We start from the raw sequence: 15,251 nt of genomic DNA on the forward strand, positions 1-15,251 counted from the left end.
CTCTTTAGGAAGAGCTCTGATCTGGCAAACTAAAAGCCTATCCAGCCAACATCCTGCTGCCCAAAATGGCCACGCAAACGCTCCTAGGAGTTCTTAAGTCTTATCTTACCCATAAAGCACCCATGTTGCATGCCTTTTGCTAAGGACGTCTATATGGCATTACATTTGTGTTGTAAATTGCCCTGTGGTCTTCTGACGAAGGGCAGTATATAAATTTACTAAATAGTAATAATAATAGTATTCTGCTGGGAGCTGCCCAGAGTGGCTGGGGAAACCCAGCCAGATGGGCGGGGTATAAATAAAATACTACTACTACTACTATTACTACTAATAATAATAATCTGTGAACTCCAGCTGGGAAGCCAGGTCCCACGACTTGCATCGTGGGCTAATCTAAAATGGGCGACCCAGCCAGATGGGCGGGGTATAAATAATAAATTATTATTATTAAATTATTAACATAATAAGTTTTGATATGTGCTGAAAGCCACCCAGAGTGGCTGGGGTATTAATAATGATGATGATGATGATGATAAATTTGAATATATGGTGAATAAATAATCAGTGGATCCCCAAATGCATGTTTGGGTTAAAGGTGGGTTGAAAACAAGGAAGAAAACTAATGTAAAGGCTGAGTTGTTGGTGCCTTTTCCCTCTTCAGCAAGTGCTCCTGCCCCCCGCCCCCCCCCGGCTTCCTTCTACCATCTTTTACAGCAGTGTTTCCTAAAGTGGGTGATATCGCCCCCCGGGGGGCACTGGAATGATCCAGGGGGCGGGGTGGTAGTAGCCTTGGATGCTATTGGGGGGCATTGAATAAAAATAAGGGTGGTAGAAGCATAAAGAAAGAAGAGAATTTTGAGAAATGATTTGTACATGACACTTTCCGCCAGGTTGGGCACCGTTGCAGGATGGTGACCACGCCTCCCCTGGATCCAGCGGGGTTTTCCCGGGCTTGGCTAAACACTTTTTGGCTTCACCCAGGCCTGGGAAGTGGATTGCAGCTAGAGTACAAACGTTTTTAATTGCATTTCCTTCATCATATTTAGTGGAACATGGCTTCAGTGTGGTCACAAATCTGTTAACTAAAAAATGAAACTGACTTCAGATAGCTAATCATGGTAATTTAAGAATGCTGCTGACAAAAATAGACTCCAACATTAATAAATTGATAGCAGTGCACCAGGTTCAGCCTTCTCATTACTATTATTTTTAATATTATTTGTAATTTTTATTTTCATATTATCCTTTGTTATCTAATTTTTGTGTGTGTAATGCAAATGTTACTATGGTTGATTTTAATAAATTTATAATTACAGACTTCAATGACTCTTACTTACAACATCTTTTTTACTATGTTGTAGGAAGTAGGTAGAAATATAGATACATAAAAGAACGCCCATTTGTTACTGCATCTTTCTGTTTGTTCAGTTTGTTCAGAAGATAGATTTCCAGGGGAACTCCAAGCAATTTTGTTTGGGAACCGCTGATTTACAGAGTGTCACCAGAGTACAATGGACGCTCAGGTTGCAAACATGAAACATGAGGGATGCACTTTTGCAACCCGCAGTGTCTGCAACCCGCAGCGCCGTGTCTACGCATGTGCGGGTTGTGATTTGGTGCTTCTATGCATGTGCAAAGCTCAATTTAGTGCTTCTGTGCAAGCGCAAGCGCCAAAACCCGGAACTAACCCGTTCTGGTATTTCCGGGTTTTGGCGGTCTGTAACCCGAAAAAACGCAACCTGAAGAATCTGTAACCCGAAGTATGACTGTACATGATGCTGAACACAATAACATCAGTATGTACGCACACACACACACTCTCACACACAGCCCCAAAGAGAGCCAATTCAGAATATTTCTGCAGGGAAGAGGCAGGAAGACTTTCTAGGCTTTAGTCTCAGAACTCCTCTTGAATTGGGACATCTGAACCAATGCAAAGGATGTCTGAGCATGTGCAGAGTGCTTTCCCCTTTACCAGGACCCATAAGCAGCTCTATTTGCAGCAGGGGTTTGGTGGTGGTGGGTGGGCTCTTTTCAGGGCAGAGGGTGAGAGCGGCTGGGCGAGTCTGGGCCTTGTTCGCCTCTTGTTTTTAGAAACAAAGCGCTGAAGGTGCCTGTGAAGCAGCACTCGATCTGCCGCCTTGCTTGTCCTTTCTCGTGGCTTGGCACACGCTTCCTTCCTTCCTTGTTTCCTCACCCCCACCCCCCGTTCTAAAATAGGAAGTCACATACAATCTCTTGTTTAATTTTGAAGAAGCGCTTTCCCCTCTCGGTTCTGGGGCACCCAGCCTTGTACACCGCCAAGTCCATTTGTGGCAATGGCTTCAGTCAACATTCGCCCCCCGGGCTTGTCTCTGCAGCAAGCAGATGGCTTTGGCAGGACTTTGGGAGCTGATTCAATCAGTGTCCCTCCCCCCTTTCCCATGAACTCCATATCCTCAAGCAGAACAATGGCAACAGGGAATAAAAGGGTCCAGGAAAGAAGGGGGTGGGTGGCTTTTGTGGGACAGGGTACATGTGGGTGTACACCTGTTGTTGTTGTTGTTCTTGCTTCTTCTTCTTCTGCTGTTTCCCTTTATTGACTTTTTATTTCCATTCTTCCTGCAGATGCTTGTCGTGTGTGAGCAGCCACTACCCTTGCCACTGGTGTAAATATAGACACACTTGCACCCACAACGTTGCCAAGTGCTTCTTCCTAGAAGGGCGAGTCAACACCACGGAGGTGAGAGCAGTCCTGGCAGTGTAAGGTGTTCTTTGCTTCCTCTTGCCCCGCTGCACCTTGTGGGAATGCCTGCCAGGCCCTGGAGAGAACCTCCATTCTTCATTCAGGGATACCAGTACGCCACCCACCCCGAGCCATGCCCCCTTTTACCCTCCCCACTCAATGTAGCCCCCTGCAACCTCCCCTTTGCTTGTTGGAAAAATCCATAGGAGTTTGTATGGTGGGTCTGAAGCTTCCTTAATAATAATAATAATAATAATAATAATAATAATAATATAATATATTTATACCCTGCCCATCTGGCTGAGCTTCCCCAGCCGTTCTGGGCAGCTTCAACAAAATATTAAAATACCGTAATACATCAAACATTAAAAGCTTCCCTAAACAGGGCTGCCTTCAGATGTCTTCTAAAAGTCTGGTAGTTGTTGTTCTCTTTGACATCTGGTGGGAGGGTGTTCCATAGGGAGGGTACCACTACCGAGAAGGCCCTCTGCTTGGTTCCCTGTAACTTGGCTTCTCGCAGTGAGGGAACCACCAGAAGGCTGGACCTCAGTGTCCAGGTAGAATGATGGGGGTGGAGACACTCCTTCAGACATACTCAAGACTCAATTTGATAGGCAGGGACTTCTCCCTTCCCATACCTGCTGCCTGAGGGGTTAGGAGGGGAGGGGAGGTCTCCCTGCATGTGGCTTCAACCTGGAATATCACCTGCTTTCCTTGTTCTCTTGAGGGTTCTGTGTTTCTGCACAATAGCAGAAATGGCTGCAAGACAATTGATGCTTTGCTTTCAAATGTATGGACACATATGGAATGCATAACCACCCAGCTCACCTAACAACGTTGTAATATTTTGGAGTTTTGCAGAATTCAGAGTGTATTGCTTGGAGTAGTGCAGGCAGAAAAAAGGAGGAATAAGAGTTGTGAGGTGGGACAGGAAGGTGAAGGTATCCTTTTACCTGACCGCTGAATGCTGCCCCGGTAAGACAACGTATCTTCAGATGACATGAGCTCTAGAAATTTTATTTGAAATGTGAACAGAGAACCGAGATTTGTGGAAGTCTAGATTGTCTTTAGGCTGTTTCCTGTGTTGTAGCATGCAAGCGAAGAGCTGTTCTTCCTTGGACGTTTTAAAGCAGACGTTGGATGGCTACCTGTCATGGATGCTTTAGCTGGGGTTGGACTAGATGACCATTGGGTCACTTCTAATTCTGTGATTTTGCCGTGGGATCTTTGGTACAAATGTACGTTCCCACAGACCAAGGAATCCCAAGCAATCAGAGGAAAGTCAGCAGGTGGCAGATCGACGGCATTGGCAGCCGATAATAGCACTAAAGTGCCTGCGCTGGGGTGGGGGTCTGGATCAATGCTGGTGGGGGGCAGGAAGGACCAGGGTATTTGCTGGGAGTGGGGCCAGTCGCTCATAATCAATCGTCTGGCCCAGGCGGCGGGATCAATAGACCTAGAGACGCCCGGGGCTCTTTGTGGGTAGGTAATTGATAGCAGCTCCCTTTGAGGGGCCAGCGTTCGGGTTGCGGTCGGATGTGGTGGCTGGAGCTGGGAGTGGCCTGGACAGCAATCTCAGAGGCTCTGGGAAGCAGAGCATTCAGTGTAACAGTTGGGGTTGAATTAGCACTGGCAAAACGGGTGTGCGCTCGGGAGGACATGTGTGTGTGTGCGCGTGTGCATGCGCGCATGCTGCACACTAGAATTGAGCGAGAGAGCGGGGAGGGAACTTAGTGCTTCGCTCTTCTCTGCTGCCCCTGCCTTTTGTCTTGACCCCATTGTCTTGGGTCTGGACAGGAAGTTGCACCCAGGGCTTGATTGTTCTCCAGGTCAGGACCACATTTCCTCTATTGCTTCCTGGCGTCACTGCCCCCCCCCCAACCTCCCGGCTAGCCATGTAAACAGAGCAGCACGCCCCCCCACCTTTCCTTTGGTACCAAGGAGCAATTAACTAGACTCTGGTTTCCATGGCAACTCAGAGCGCCCAGCAGGCTCTTTCATCTCCATCTTTCTCCTGCGGCTGCCCCAGGCAAGAGGAGGAGATGGAAGCCAGATTCCTGGGTTTTATCCTGTGCTCAGGACAGGGGTCTCTGGGGGTGGGAAAGGTCACATTTTTGGGGTGGGGGCAGAAAGAGCCTCAGTTCTCATGGTGGAAAGGGTTGTGTGTGGAGCCAAGATTGCGCCCCTAGTAATACTTGGGAATCAGTGGAATGGTAAGCTAGTGGGCTTACTTGTAAGTAAGCCTGCCTGGAGCAGGCGGGGGGGGGAGCTACTTCTCTCCCTCCCACACACCCCAGTCTCTCATGTCTGCTATTTCAAATGTACACTGGTTATAATTTAGACCAGAGGTCAACATGGCTTACCGGGCATGAGCTGGATCACTCCCACAGAGATCCTCTGTGGACCGGGCCGGCACAGCGTGGCACTGGAAATCACATCTGCACATGTCCACGGTGCCAGAAATCACTTCTGCGCATGCCCAGATGCCAAAAATCGCACCTGCACAGAAGTGATTTTTGGTGTCTGGGCATGCACAGAAGCAATTTCTGGCACCGTGGACATGCGCAGACGCGATTTCCGGCATCTGGGCATGTGCAAAAGCAATTTCCGGCATCTAGGCATGTGCAGACACGATTTCCGGCATCTGGGCATGTGCAGAAGCGATTTCCAGTGCTGCGGAAGAGGATCCCCGCGCCGTGATGTGCCGGTTTAGCGCAGCACAGGGGGACTCACTGAGCAGGCGGCTCGGTTTGGAGGCGGCGCATGAGCCAGTTAAGCGACCCTCATGGGCCGCTTCCAGCCCATGGGCCTTAGGTTGCCGACCTTTGATTTAGACTCATATATCTCCTCTGCTTTCAGTCCTGCACTGGCAACGTTCAAAAGTGCATGGAAACAGTACAAGAAGTTATGTGTGTGTCAGTCAGTGTGTCATTTTTAATACCACATGCAAATGCCTTTCCTCTCTCCTGTAGGGCTGCCCTGAGCTGCTTCCTGGTGGCGAGATACTGATCCCAGTGGGAGTGTTGCAACCCATTACCCTGCGTGCCAAGAACCTTCCTCAGCCTCAGTCAGGACAGAAGAACTACGAGTGTGTCCTGGGCATCCAAGGCCGGCAGCAGAGAGTCCCAGCCGTGCGCTTCAATTCAAGCAGTGTGCAGTGCCAGAACACCTCGGTGAGGCAGCCGCACATTTTATGCACGTATTTTGAATACCTCTTTTCCCATGTTCCGCAGCATTCTGCAGCCGCGAAGGCTGGAAACATTGGAATGGAAAAAGGAGATTCAGTGTCTCGCTGTTCTGGGGCTGCCACCGGTTTTTTCTTCCCTGTGCTTCACTTCCCCTGCTTCTTAACAGTTGTAAAATGCCTCCTTCTGCATCTGTGGCACAATCTGCACACATGTTTTAAGGGCAAGGACCAGAACCCATCCCAGCTGATGATGTTCCAGTGGTTGGAGTGTTGGGTTCAAGCCTTTGCTGTTGACTTGTTTTGACACACCATCAAATGGCTAACTTTCTTGGCCTCAGTTGTCTGTTCGTATAATGGTAATAAAGGTAAAGGGACCCCTGACCATTAGATCCAGTCGCGGACGACTCTGGGGTTGCGGCGTTCATCTCGCTTTATTGGCCGAGGGAGCCTGCATACTGGGTCATGTGGCCAGCATGACTAAGCTGCTTTTGGCAAACCAGAGCAGCGCACAGAAACATCGTTTACCTTCCCGCAAGAGCAGTACCTATTTATCTACTTGCACATCGTGCTTTTCAAACTGCTAGGTTGGTAATAGTAGCCTAATTAACAGTATTGTACTCCTGTAATGATGAATAAGGTGCAAAACACAAAGCGTTCTGTACACTGAGCGTTAGATTGCTTACATTTTTGCATATGAACTTTAGCACGCTCCCGAAGTATAAAAAGCATCCCTCTTTTTTTTTTAAAAAAAGACAGTAACTCTCTCCTTTGTGAACCTCCATACCATCCCTGGCCATTGGCTATGTTGGCAGGAGATGAAGAGAGTTGGAGTCCAACAACATCTGGAGGGCCACAGGCTCACCGTCCTGCTCTTGCCCCATGAGTAGAGTTGCCCAAACCCATGTATGTTCAGTGAGGTAGGAAGGTTTGCCAGTGAAACCAGATCAGGGTGAACTCCCAACAAAATTTAACAAAATGGGCTGCAGTTTAGGGTGAGTAGCTAGAGAGATGCATGTTGGGTCAAAATAAATAAATAAAATATAACCACATAAATGATGATGGACTAAATTGACTGTGAGTACAGTGGTGCCCCGCAAGACGAATGCCTCGCAAGACGGAAAACTCGCTAGACGAAAGAGTTTTCCGTTTTGGAGGTGCTTCGCAAAACGAATTTCCTATGGGCTTGCTTCGCAAGACGACAATGTCTTGCGAGTTCCTGCTGGTTTTTTTCCCTCCCCCCCCCTTTCTAAGCCGCTAAGCCGCTTATCAGCTGATCTGATCAGCAGATAAGCCGCTAAAAGCCGCTAAAAGCCGCTAATAGCGCTAATCCGCTAATCCTTCAATGGGCTTCCTTCGCAAGACGAAAAAACCGCTAGACGAAGAGAATCACAGAACGGATTCTTTTCGTCTTGCGAGGCACCACTGTATCTAGGAAAGAGATTTAAAATCACAGTGGGAAAATGTACTTAATACTTCAATGTAGTGTACAGAAATAGTGGAAAGGGGGAAGGCTAATTCCATGTTAAGAACTGGCAAAGGGACTGAAAATAAGTCTGCAACTACTGTAGTATACTGTGTGGAGTTATCACTCCATCTGAAAAAGGACATCACACATCTGGAAAAGGTTGAGAAAGGACAACTAAAACTGAAGCACAAAGCTAAAGGGGATTTACAGAAGAGCTTTATAAAGCTAACTATAAAGCAGTTGGATAGTGAGGTTTCCCTTTTTGCTCTCAAATAATTTTAGAACCCAATGAAATTCAGGGCATTGTCAGCATTTGAGCAGTACTTAGTAGTTAGTCCATTTTCCCTTCTTTGAATTAGATTGTATTAGTTCATACCTGCACTTACTTGAGTTTGTACATTGAGAAGCAACTTTAGTCTTTCCTGTTCATACCTGTAGGTGTTCTCATTTTTGGTGTTTGTCTCTGCCTTCTAATTTTTTGATTCTGTTATGCCAACTAACTACCATCAGGGCATGTACATAGATAGCTGCAGGTATGTTGCTGCTGCTGCTGCTGCTGCTGTTGTTGTAAATTCTCAGTGAACACTTCTGTTGTACTCTGGGTTTTATTTTGAAAATCTGAGGGATCAAAAGAAATAGCCTTAGTCCCGTGTGTGTATGTGTGTGTGTCTGGCTGCTTTGTCCTCTGTTCAAGAGTGCACTGAAAGTAGTTACAAGCACAGCTGGAAAACACACAAAAACATTGAGGCACTAGTAGGCATGGAAAGAGGAACAGAAAGTGATTATTGATCCACCCACCCAAAACATCAGAAGGAATAATCTGCAACCCAAGTGAAGCAGTTTGGAGCCCAGTTTCCCCCAACTTGCCAGATTTTCCCTTATTGAGTAAGCCCAAATTTTACAGGTGGAAGGCATTGAGAATGACAGTATTTGAGGGTAATGTCAAGTGGACTACACAGATTAAATGGCAGCCCAAACAGCTGCAAGAACATATTACGCCCTGAGAGTGTAGAAAGTGGGATGAGTGAGGGAGACTGTTTCCTCCTCCTCCTGTAATACTGGAATTCAGGGTAATCCAATGAAATAGATGGACAGTAAATTCAGGACAAACAGAAGGAATTGCTTCTTTGTGTAATGCATAATTAACTTGTGGAATTTGCTGCCACACGATGTAGTGATAGCAGTTACGTTAAGATGGCTTTGAAAGGGGATTAGGGAGATTTATCCTCCATGAATTTATCAATGGCCACTGAATGACAGTTGCTGGGAGCAACTGCACAGGAGGGCTATTACTTCCACGCTCTGCTTGTAAGCTTCCCAGAAGTTGTACCACTGTGGGGATGATGGTGCTGGGCTAAATCAAGATGCTGGACCTTTAGTCTAATCCAGCAGGGCTTTTGCCTCTTGAGTGCCAGGTGCTTGATGCAATCAAAAGGGGAGAACTCTTGCTTTCAGTGCCTAATGAGCTGCTGCCCTCATGGAGTGCCTTTGAACTCCCAGAGGCATCTGGCCGGCTGGCTGGCTGACTGGCTGGCCAGGCACTGTTGAGTAGTTCCTGTGCTGTGAGATTTGGAAGTGTAAATCTAAATGAATAATGATTTGAACTCGCTATACTAAAAGAGTGAAGAGAAACATGCAGATTTATCCTCCAACAATCCTTAGTTTTGTAGGACCCACTTCCAGAGCTGGCCAGAGTCAGGCCCACCACCCTCACCTTTGCTTCCTAATCAAAACTGGCTGTGTTTATGTCCACTGGATGCTCCACCGAGGTTTCCGTCTGCTGTTTATAACCTAATACTGCACTCTATAATCCTTTCCCCATGGCTATTATTAACAAAGGTTGGTTCTCTCTCTCTCCCCCCCCCCCCACATTGGACCATTTGTCTTCCACAAATGGTGAGTGGGCAAATTGGAAGAACTTTCCCAATGGGTGTGGGCTTACCCTATAGATGATGAGTCCCATATTACAAAAGAGACATTGCCAGGCTGGGCTTCTGAGGGCAGGGGAGCTATTGGTTGAAGTAGCAGCAACGCTTAAACAAAAAAACAAATTCTTGGCCACTTCATGCTTATGATAAACCCATCCAGCTGAAAGTTCTGGATTTTTACCTGTCCCAAAGATTAATGCCATCTTTGGGGTAATGTGTGTGTGTGTTTTGCCCCAACACCCTGAAAGTAACAAAAACATCTAGGCTATTAATGATTTCGGTCTGCAAACAGGGTCAAGGGGATTCTGGCTGCTGTGCAATGGAAACAGGGTGAGCATCCTCCTTTTTTCACTGCTTTTCCTTAGGGTCTAGCTACTCCTCTTTTCCCCCCTAGCTGCTGCCCCTTTCCTATCCAAGACCACCCAAGTTCCCATATCAATGTGCCCTTGAGTCTGAGATTGCTGAAATTAAATGCTTAAAGTTGACCCACGGAGAAGGAGCTGTCATCTAAGACTTGACCTAAGACTATACTCAGTCTGCCCTCTTTGCCTGCCTTTTTATTTGGCATTCTTTCAGGGGTCAGTTTCCTCCTCCTTAGACTCAGTTTTGCCCTTGTAGAACTCGGCAGGCAAGATGATGGCGTCAAAACTAGAATGAGCTGGTTCTGTCTGTCATTGGTGCTATCTCCACCCACTGTTGGTCTCCCTGGCTTCCACCCTACTAGTCTTGGTGGGCACAGACCACCACAGGTTCTACCTCCCCTGTTGGAAGTAGTATGCTTCTGAATACCAGTTCCTGGAAATCACAGGTGGGGAGAGAACTGTTGCACACAGGTTCTGCTAGCAGGCTTTCCATAGGCTTCTGGTTGGCCCTTGTGAGCCCTTGGTCTAGATGGGTCATTGGCCATCAGGGCTCTTATATTCTTACAAAGGACCAACCTGGCTTGCATTTCCAATCCAGATGAGGCAAGCTAGGCTAGCTCATCTTAGTTATGTCCTCCTAGAATCTCGTTTAAGTATCAAAAGGAGGTCAAATAGGAGGATTTATTGTAGTCTATAAGAGTTCCATCTTCCTCTCAAGGTTCATGTATTGCAGAGCCTTTATTCTGAGTGTTTGTTGGGTAGTTGGGACACAACAAAGGTTCTATTAGTGTACTGACCGCTCAGCTTGCTGCCTGATATTTGCCTTGCCTGATTTGAAGGAGGTAGTCTTGGACTTTTAGTGGCGAGGCTCAGGACCTTATGGCAACCATGAGAACCACCAGGCTATTCCCAGAATGTTTTGTACCCAATTCATTTGATATTCTTCATGTGATGTTCTTTGTTGAGGGTGAACTGATAGCGGTCCTTGGGTTGAGGGATTTCTTGGCTGTTTCCCAGTCATGGGCAGATCACTTACCTGGTGGTGACTCCAGTCTTCTGCAAGAGGGGAGTGAGAATGGGGGCAAGGAGGTTGGGCCAACTTCAAAAGCTGATGAATCCAAGCAGTTTCCTCACAGCCCTTCTCCTGGAATACAGAGGAGGTTGGGGTGATGAAGCAATAGGGATGCTCGCTGGAATGTGAGTGGAGAGGAACTTGGAATGAGACTGAACAAATCCAGGCTACAGCTCATTTTAGAGGCTCCCTCGTGGCAGCGATGGCAGCAAACAAAAACTAATTTTCTGCCACTGTTGTATCTCTGCTGAGCCATTCAGCAGAGCCGGTGTTGAGTGGACAGAAATCTTCTGCATTTAGGTCCTCAGGGTGATTGTAATGAACCCTTGGTAGCCTGTTGAGATTTATCTGCCAAGCACTTCACCAGTAAAAATTGCTCTCATCTTCTCCAACTTAGATGACACTTTAGATCCAGTGTAAGTGCTAGAAGTTGGGCTTTTAGATTGGAATTTCTAGCGACAGACAGACAAAAAACAAACAATCATCTTATAATCAGGGATTATTTGGTATGTGTTTGTGGGGAAGATCTCCCCCTTCCTTTGCTCTCCTCTTGGGTTGCTTCTGTGGGGTTTGGCATTTTCTCCTCCTGGTGACTTCTGTTTCTATTAATATTGGCATTTGGCAGGAAACTACCTCACTTCTGCACATTTCATTGTCGTGAGATTAGGCTGTCATGTATTTTTTTTTTGTGAGGTTTTACAGTCTTCTTCGCGGTGACTCATACATTTCTGCTGTAGCTGCTGAGGTAGCATTTTCAGCCTGAGGGATGGTGATCAAACTGAGAGGGCTTATATGTGTTTTGCATTTGGGTTAGGTTCTGATCCCTGTGGTGCTTTGCAGTAAAGGGAACATGGGCTGGTTTGGTGCCAGGTGTTGAGTACTGTTGGGAAACTGACTTATATCTGATCCGCAGACACTTTTGGGCAGCGGCTGGATGGTGGTGGTAGTATATGTGCACAGATAATTTCAGGAGGATAGCTTTTCATCAGAGTCCGATACCAGCTACTCCATCCCATCTGCACAAGGATTCCTCTTGCACCAGGGGACTTGCCCTCTGTCCCCCTATGCAGACCCAGTACCCTGCCCAAATCTGTTCCAGAGGGTTGGAACAGATTTAGGGGCTGCTTGTGGGGGGAAGATTGGGAGAATGTTTGGTTGTGAAAGGAGCTGACAGAACAAAAACTTAGTGCTGTGTTGGCTTTCGCCCTGGTCTCCAATCTGGATAAAAATTCATAGATAATAATTATAGGTGGTTTTCAAACCATTTGGAATTCATGATTGCCTGGTTCAGACATTGGGTCCTACAATGCACACCTTTGAATGGAGCTATGCCCAAACCCTAGGCCGTGTGCATGATGTATGAATGATATTTTTGCCTTATTCATACATTTAAAGAGCATGTATGGGCATAAAGCTGGATGGAGGTGGCATGAAACTGTGAGCAGCCCCCCACATGGCTCTGTGGCCACTGGGGTCTGCCTCCATGTCCACCACCAGCCTTCCCATGTGGAGCAGGAAAGTCTGATGGATGATTCTTTGAATGTTTGGTTGAACATGTGGGGAGGATTATTGTTGTTTGTATGTTCAGGTGAATGTGTGACTAGTCCCCAATGCTGAGAAGTTTGGGGTAGACTCAGTGGGGATGCTGAGGGCTAGGCTATCAGGTGCAGTCGTGCACCCCTGTTTATGCCGGCAAAATGGAGCTCTTGTATCCAAATTGTGGCCTTGGTTTTTGAAGGTCCCCCCCACCTCGGGACATGGTGAACTGAGATACGAATATGTCAGAGCTTTCCCAAAGCCAGGTCCACAAGCCAAAATTACTTCTGTAGGAATGGTGAGAATCTACCTATAATGGTTGTAAGTTGGGAACCACCTTCCTTTCCCTCCCCACCCCTTTACAACTCTCCTCCAAAACTGTAGCATGCTAACTGCATCAGTACATGACTTGGCTTGCTTGTCTGAGCTAACTTAAGCTATTTGCTCTGCAGGCACCTCACAGAGCTTCACCTGCTCTCAGTATTGGGGTACCATGGAAGTCTGAGGCAGGTGGTGAATGAATGTCCTTCCTTTTGGCTCATTTCAGGGCAGCAAGTCTAGAAGGAGTGATTAATGGTGTTTTTGGGTGCTGCTTGGCAGCAAAGGCTTTATCTTCCTTCCCACCTTCCCCTCCACTTAATTAACACTGTTGCATTTCTATAAGTTAAGTGGTATGGAAACAGTGACGGAATGGAATGAAGGATTCCACGTTGCTTTTTTTTTTTTTTAATAAGGATTAAAGAGTCTCTTCTTTTGGCTGGGGCAGAAATAAACAGCAGGACTTACTGAAGATCTGTGTTGGCACTTGTTCTGTTTACTTTTAACATGCATTAATGATGTGAGAGAGGATGGACCGACTCTAAAGAGGCTCAAATGTTCTGCAGGCGATGCAGAATAATTCCAGCTGGCAAAGTACAAAGAAGGCTGCAGAGATGTGTCAAAAATAAAAATAAAAGTAAACCAGGTGGCTGAGGAACAAGATGTCTGAGAACACAGAGGGCTGATATAGCAGCAAAGTTATATATGTGATGCAGGGAAGATTTTATTTTTCTACATCTGTGGCCCTAGTCAACAAGTTACTTCAACTACAGTGGTACCTCGGGTTACAGACGGTTCAGGTTACAGACCTAACCCAGAAATATTACCTCGTGTTAAGAACTTTACCTCAGGATGAGAACAGAAATCGTGCTCTGGCGGCGTGGCGGCAGCAGGAGGCCCCATTAGCTAAAGTGGTGCTTCAGGTTAAGAGCAGTTTCAGGTTAAGAACAGACCTCCAGAACGAATTAAGTTCTTAACCCGAGGTACCACTGTACTTGGAGAAAAGACTGGGGAGCGACACTTGTTGCCATTGCCTCCATGCCTCCCTCTTACCTCAGGACAGGCAATTGTGGGGGCTGGATATGGTGCAAGGGATGCCCCCACCTTCAGACTCCTAGTGTTTATTTTATTAAACAAGATTTATATACCACTTATATCAGCAACAACAAAAACCATGAGTGGTGCACATAAAATAATATGGAATTTGTATAAGAAAATACCAATAAAATCAACCCTCCAACAAACAAATAGGCATACAATTGATCAAAATATAAATAAAAATTTAAAGTTTTAAAACAAGTGCACACAATAAAATTACATGCCTGGGTACTGTTGTTTTATTTAGGTGTGTGCTTGTTAGTTTAAAACTAATGCTTTCCCAATGGGGAAAGGAGATTGTATTCAGGAAAATTATCAACATGCTGTAGCTGCCAAAAACTGCCGGAGAATCCTGAGAAAGGGATAAAAAGTATTATGAACACAGTGAAGCAGCCAGAACTTGAATACTGTGCATTTTGCATCCTGGGCAATTTCTGTAAAGCTATTCCCTTCCCGAACTGCAAGGGAATTTTTCTGTGTATTTTTCTGTGTATAAGACACCCCCATGTATAAGACAACTCCTGTTTTTTTTAACCCCAAATTAAGAAATCAATATTTTAAACTAGGGTTGCCAAAACCATGCTTGGCTAGCTGTTGAGACCGGCGGCAGCAGCAGCAGCAGCAGTGCTTTGGTTGATGGTGGGTTTTGCTGCAAATTGTTGTTTCCTCCTCCGCCTCCCCTTCCTCCACCTCCTGCTGCCACCTGTGGTTTAAATGGTGGAGCTGAGCGCCTCGCTGCTGCCGAAAAAACAGTGACAGCTCCTGGGCAAGCACCATCTTCATCTCGCAGGGCCCTGCCGCCGGGAGAGCTTGGCCTGAGCCTGCTGGGCTCCTCTCACTCGCCATGTCTGGCAATGGTTGATGGCGGCGGAAAGTTCTTGAGCTTTTTAGGGCGACTGCCCTGAAAGTTGTTCAGCTTTCTTTGTCCAAGCAGGCAAACTGCAAACCCCAATCACCCTGCCGAATGCACGCTCCAGCCCACCCAAGCCCAAAACCTATTTGTGTAAGACGACCCCCAATGCTTTACTAAATTTTTAAGCAACAAAACATAATCTTATACACGGAAAAATACGGTAGTTTTACAGCACCCAGTCAGGGCAAAGCAGTCGCTTTAGCTTTGTTTTACTTTCAGTTCAGATTGTTAGCAGCACGTCCAGACAGGAGCTAGGAAAACCCCTGCTTTGATTCTTAAAAGTTTTCATTGCTGGGTCTTTGTAGGATTACTATACAGCCTGTGGAGTTCTGGCCAGCACATCTTAGAAAGGACTTTTTGGCTTTCTGATGTGATCAAAGCAAACCCCATCTTCCCCTTCCCAAGTCAAGAAAGAACCATTACTCTCAGTGTACAGCTCAGCAATTGCTTGTCCTCAGTGTACAGAAATTGTAATGATCTGATACTGTACATAGTCTTATGTAAAAGTATTTCTGTTATACAGTTCTAGAAATCATTTGGGGCTATTAAATGCATGAACACCTTTGCTTAAACATTGTTTTAATCATTTTAAAAGAAAACAAAGGCTGGGGGGGGGGGGAATTGAGGACCTGCCCCTCCCAAATTCC

At 46.4% G+C, this 15,251-nt stretch overlaps 1 protein-coding gene across 1 annotated transcript in view; it reads left to right on the forward strand.

The window, feature by feature from the left end:
- LOC309522715 (plexin-A3-like) overlaps positions 1 to 15,251 on the forward strand; it is a gene marked incomplete at its 5' end in the record, with an annotated part of 112,880 nt that overhangs the window by 66,483 nt on the left and 31,146 nt on the right. Inside the window, 2 exons of the mRNA XM_082206183.1 lie at positions 2,608 to 2,722; positions 5,698 to 5,898. Coding sequence (XP_082062309.1) covers positions 2,608 to 2,722; positions 5,698 to 5,898 — 316 coding nt within the window. The remainder of the gene's footprint in view (positions 1 to 2,607; positions 2,723 to 5,697; positions 5,899 to 15,251) is intronic.

Source organism: Podarcis vaucheri (genome assembly GCF_965113315.1).
Source record: "Podarcis vaucheri genome assembly, chromosome: 17".
In the NCBI taxonomy this organism is placed as follows: Eukaryota; Metazoa; Chordata; class Lepidosauria; order Squamata; family Lacertidae; genus Podarcis; species Podarcis vaucheri.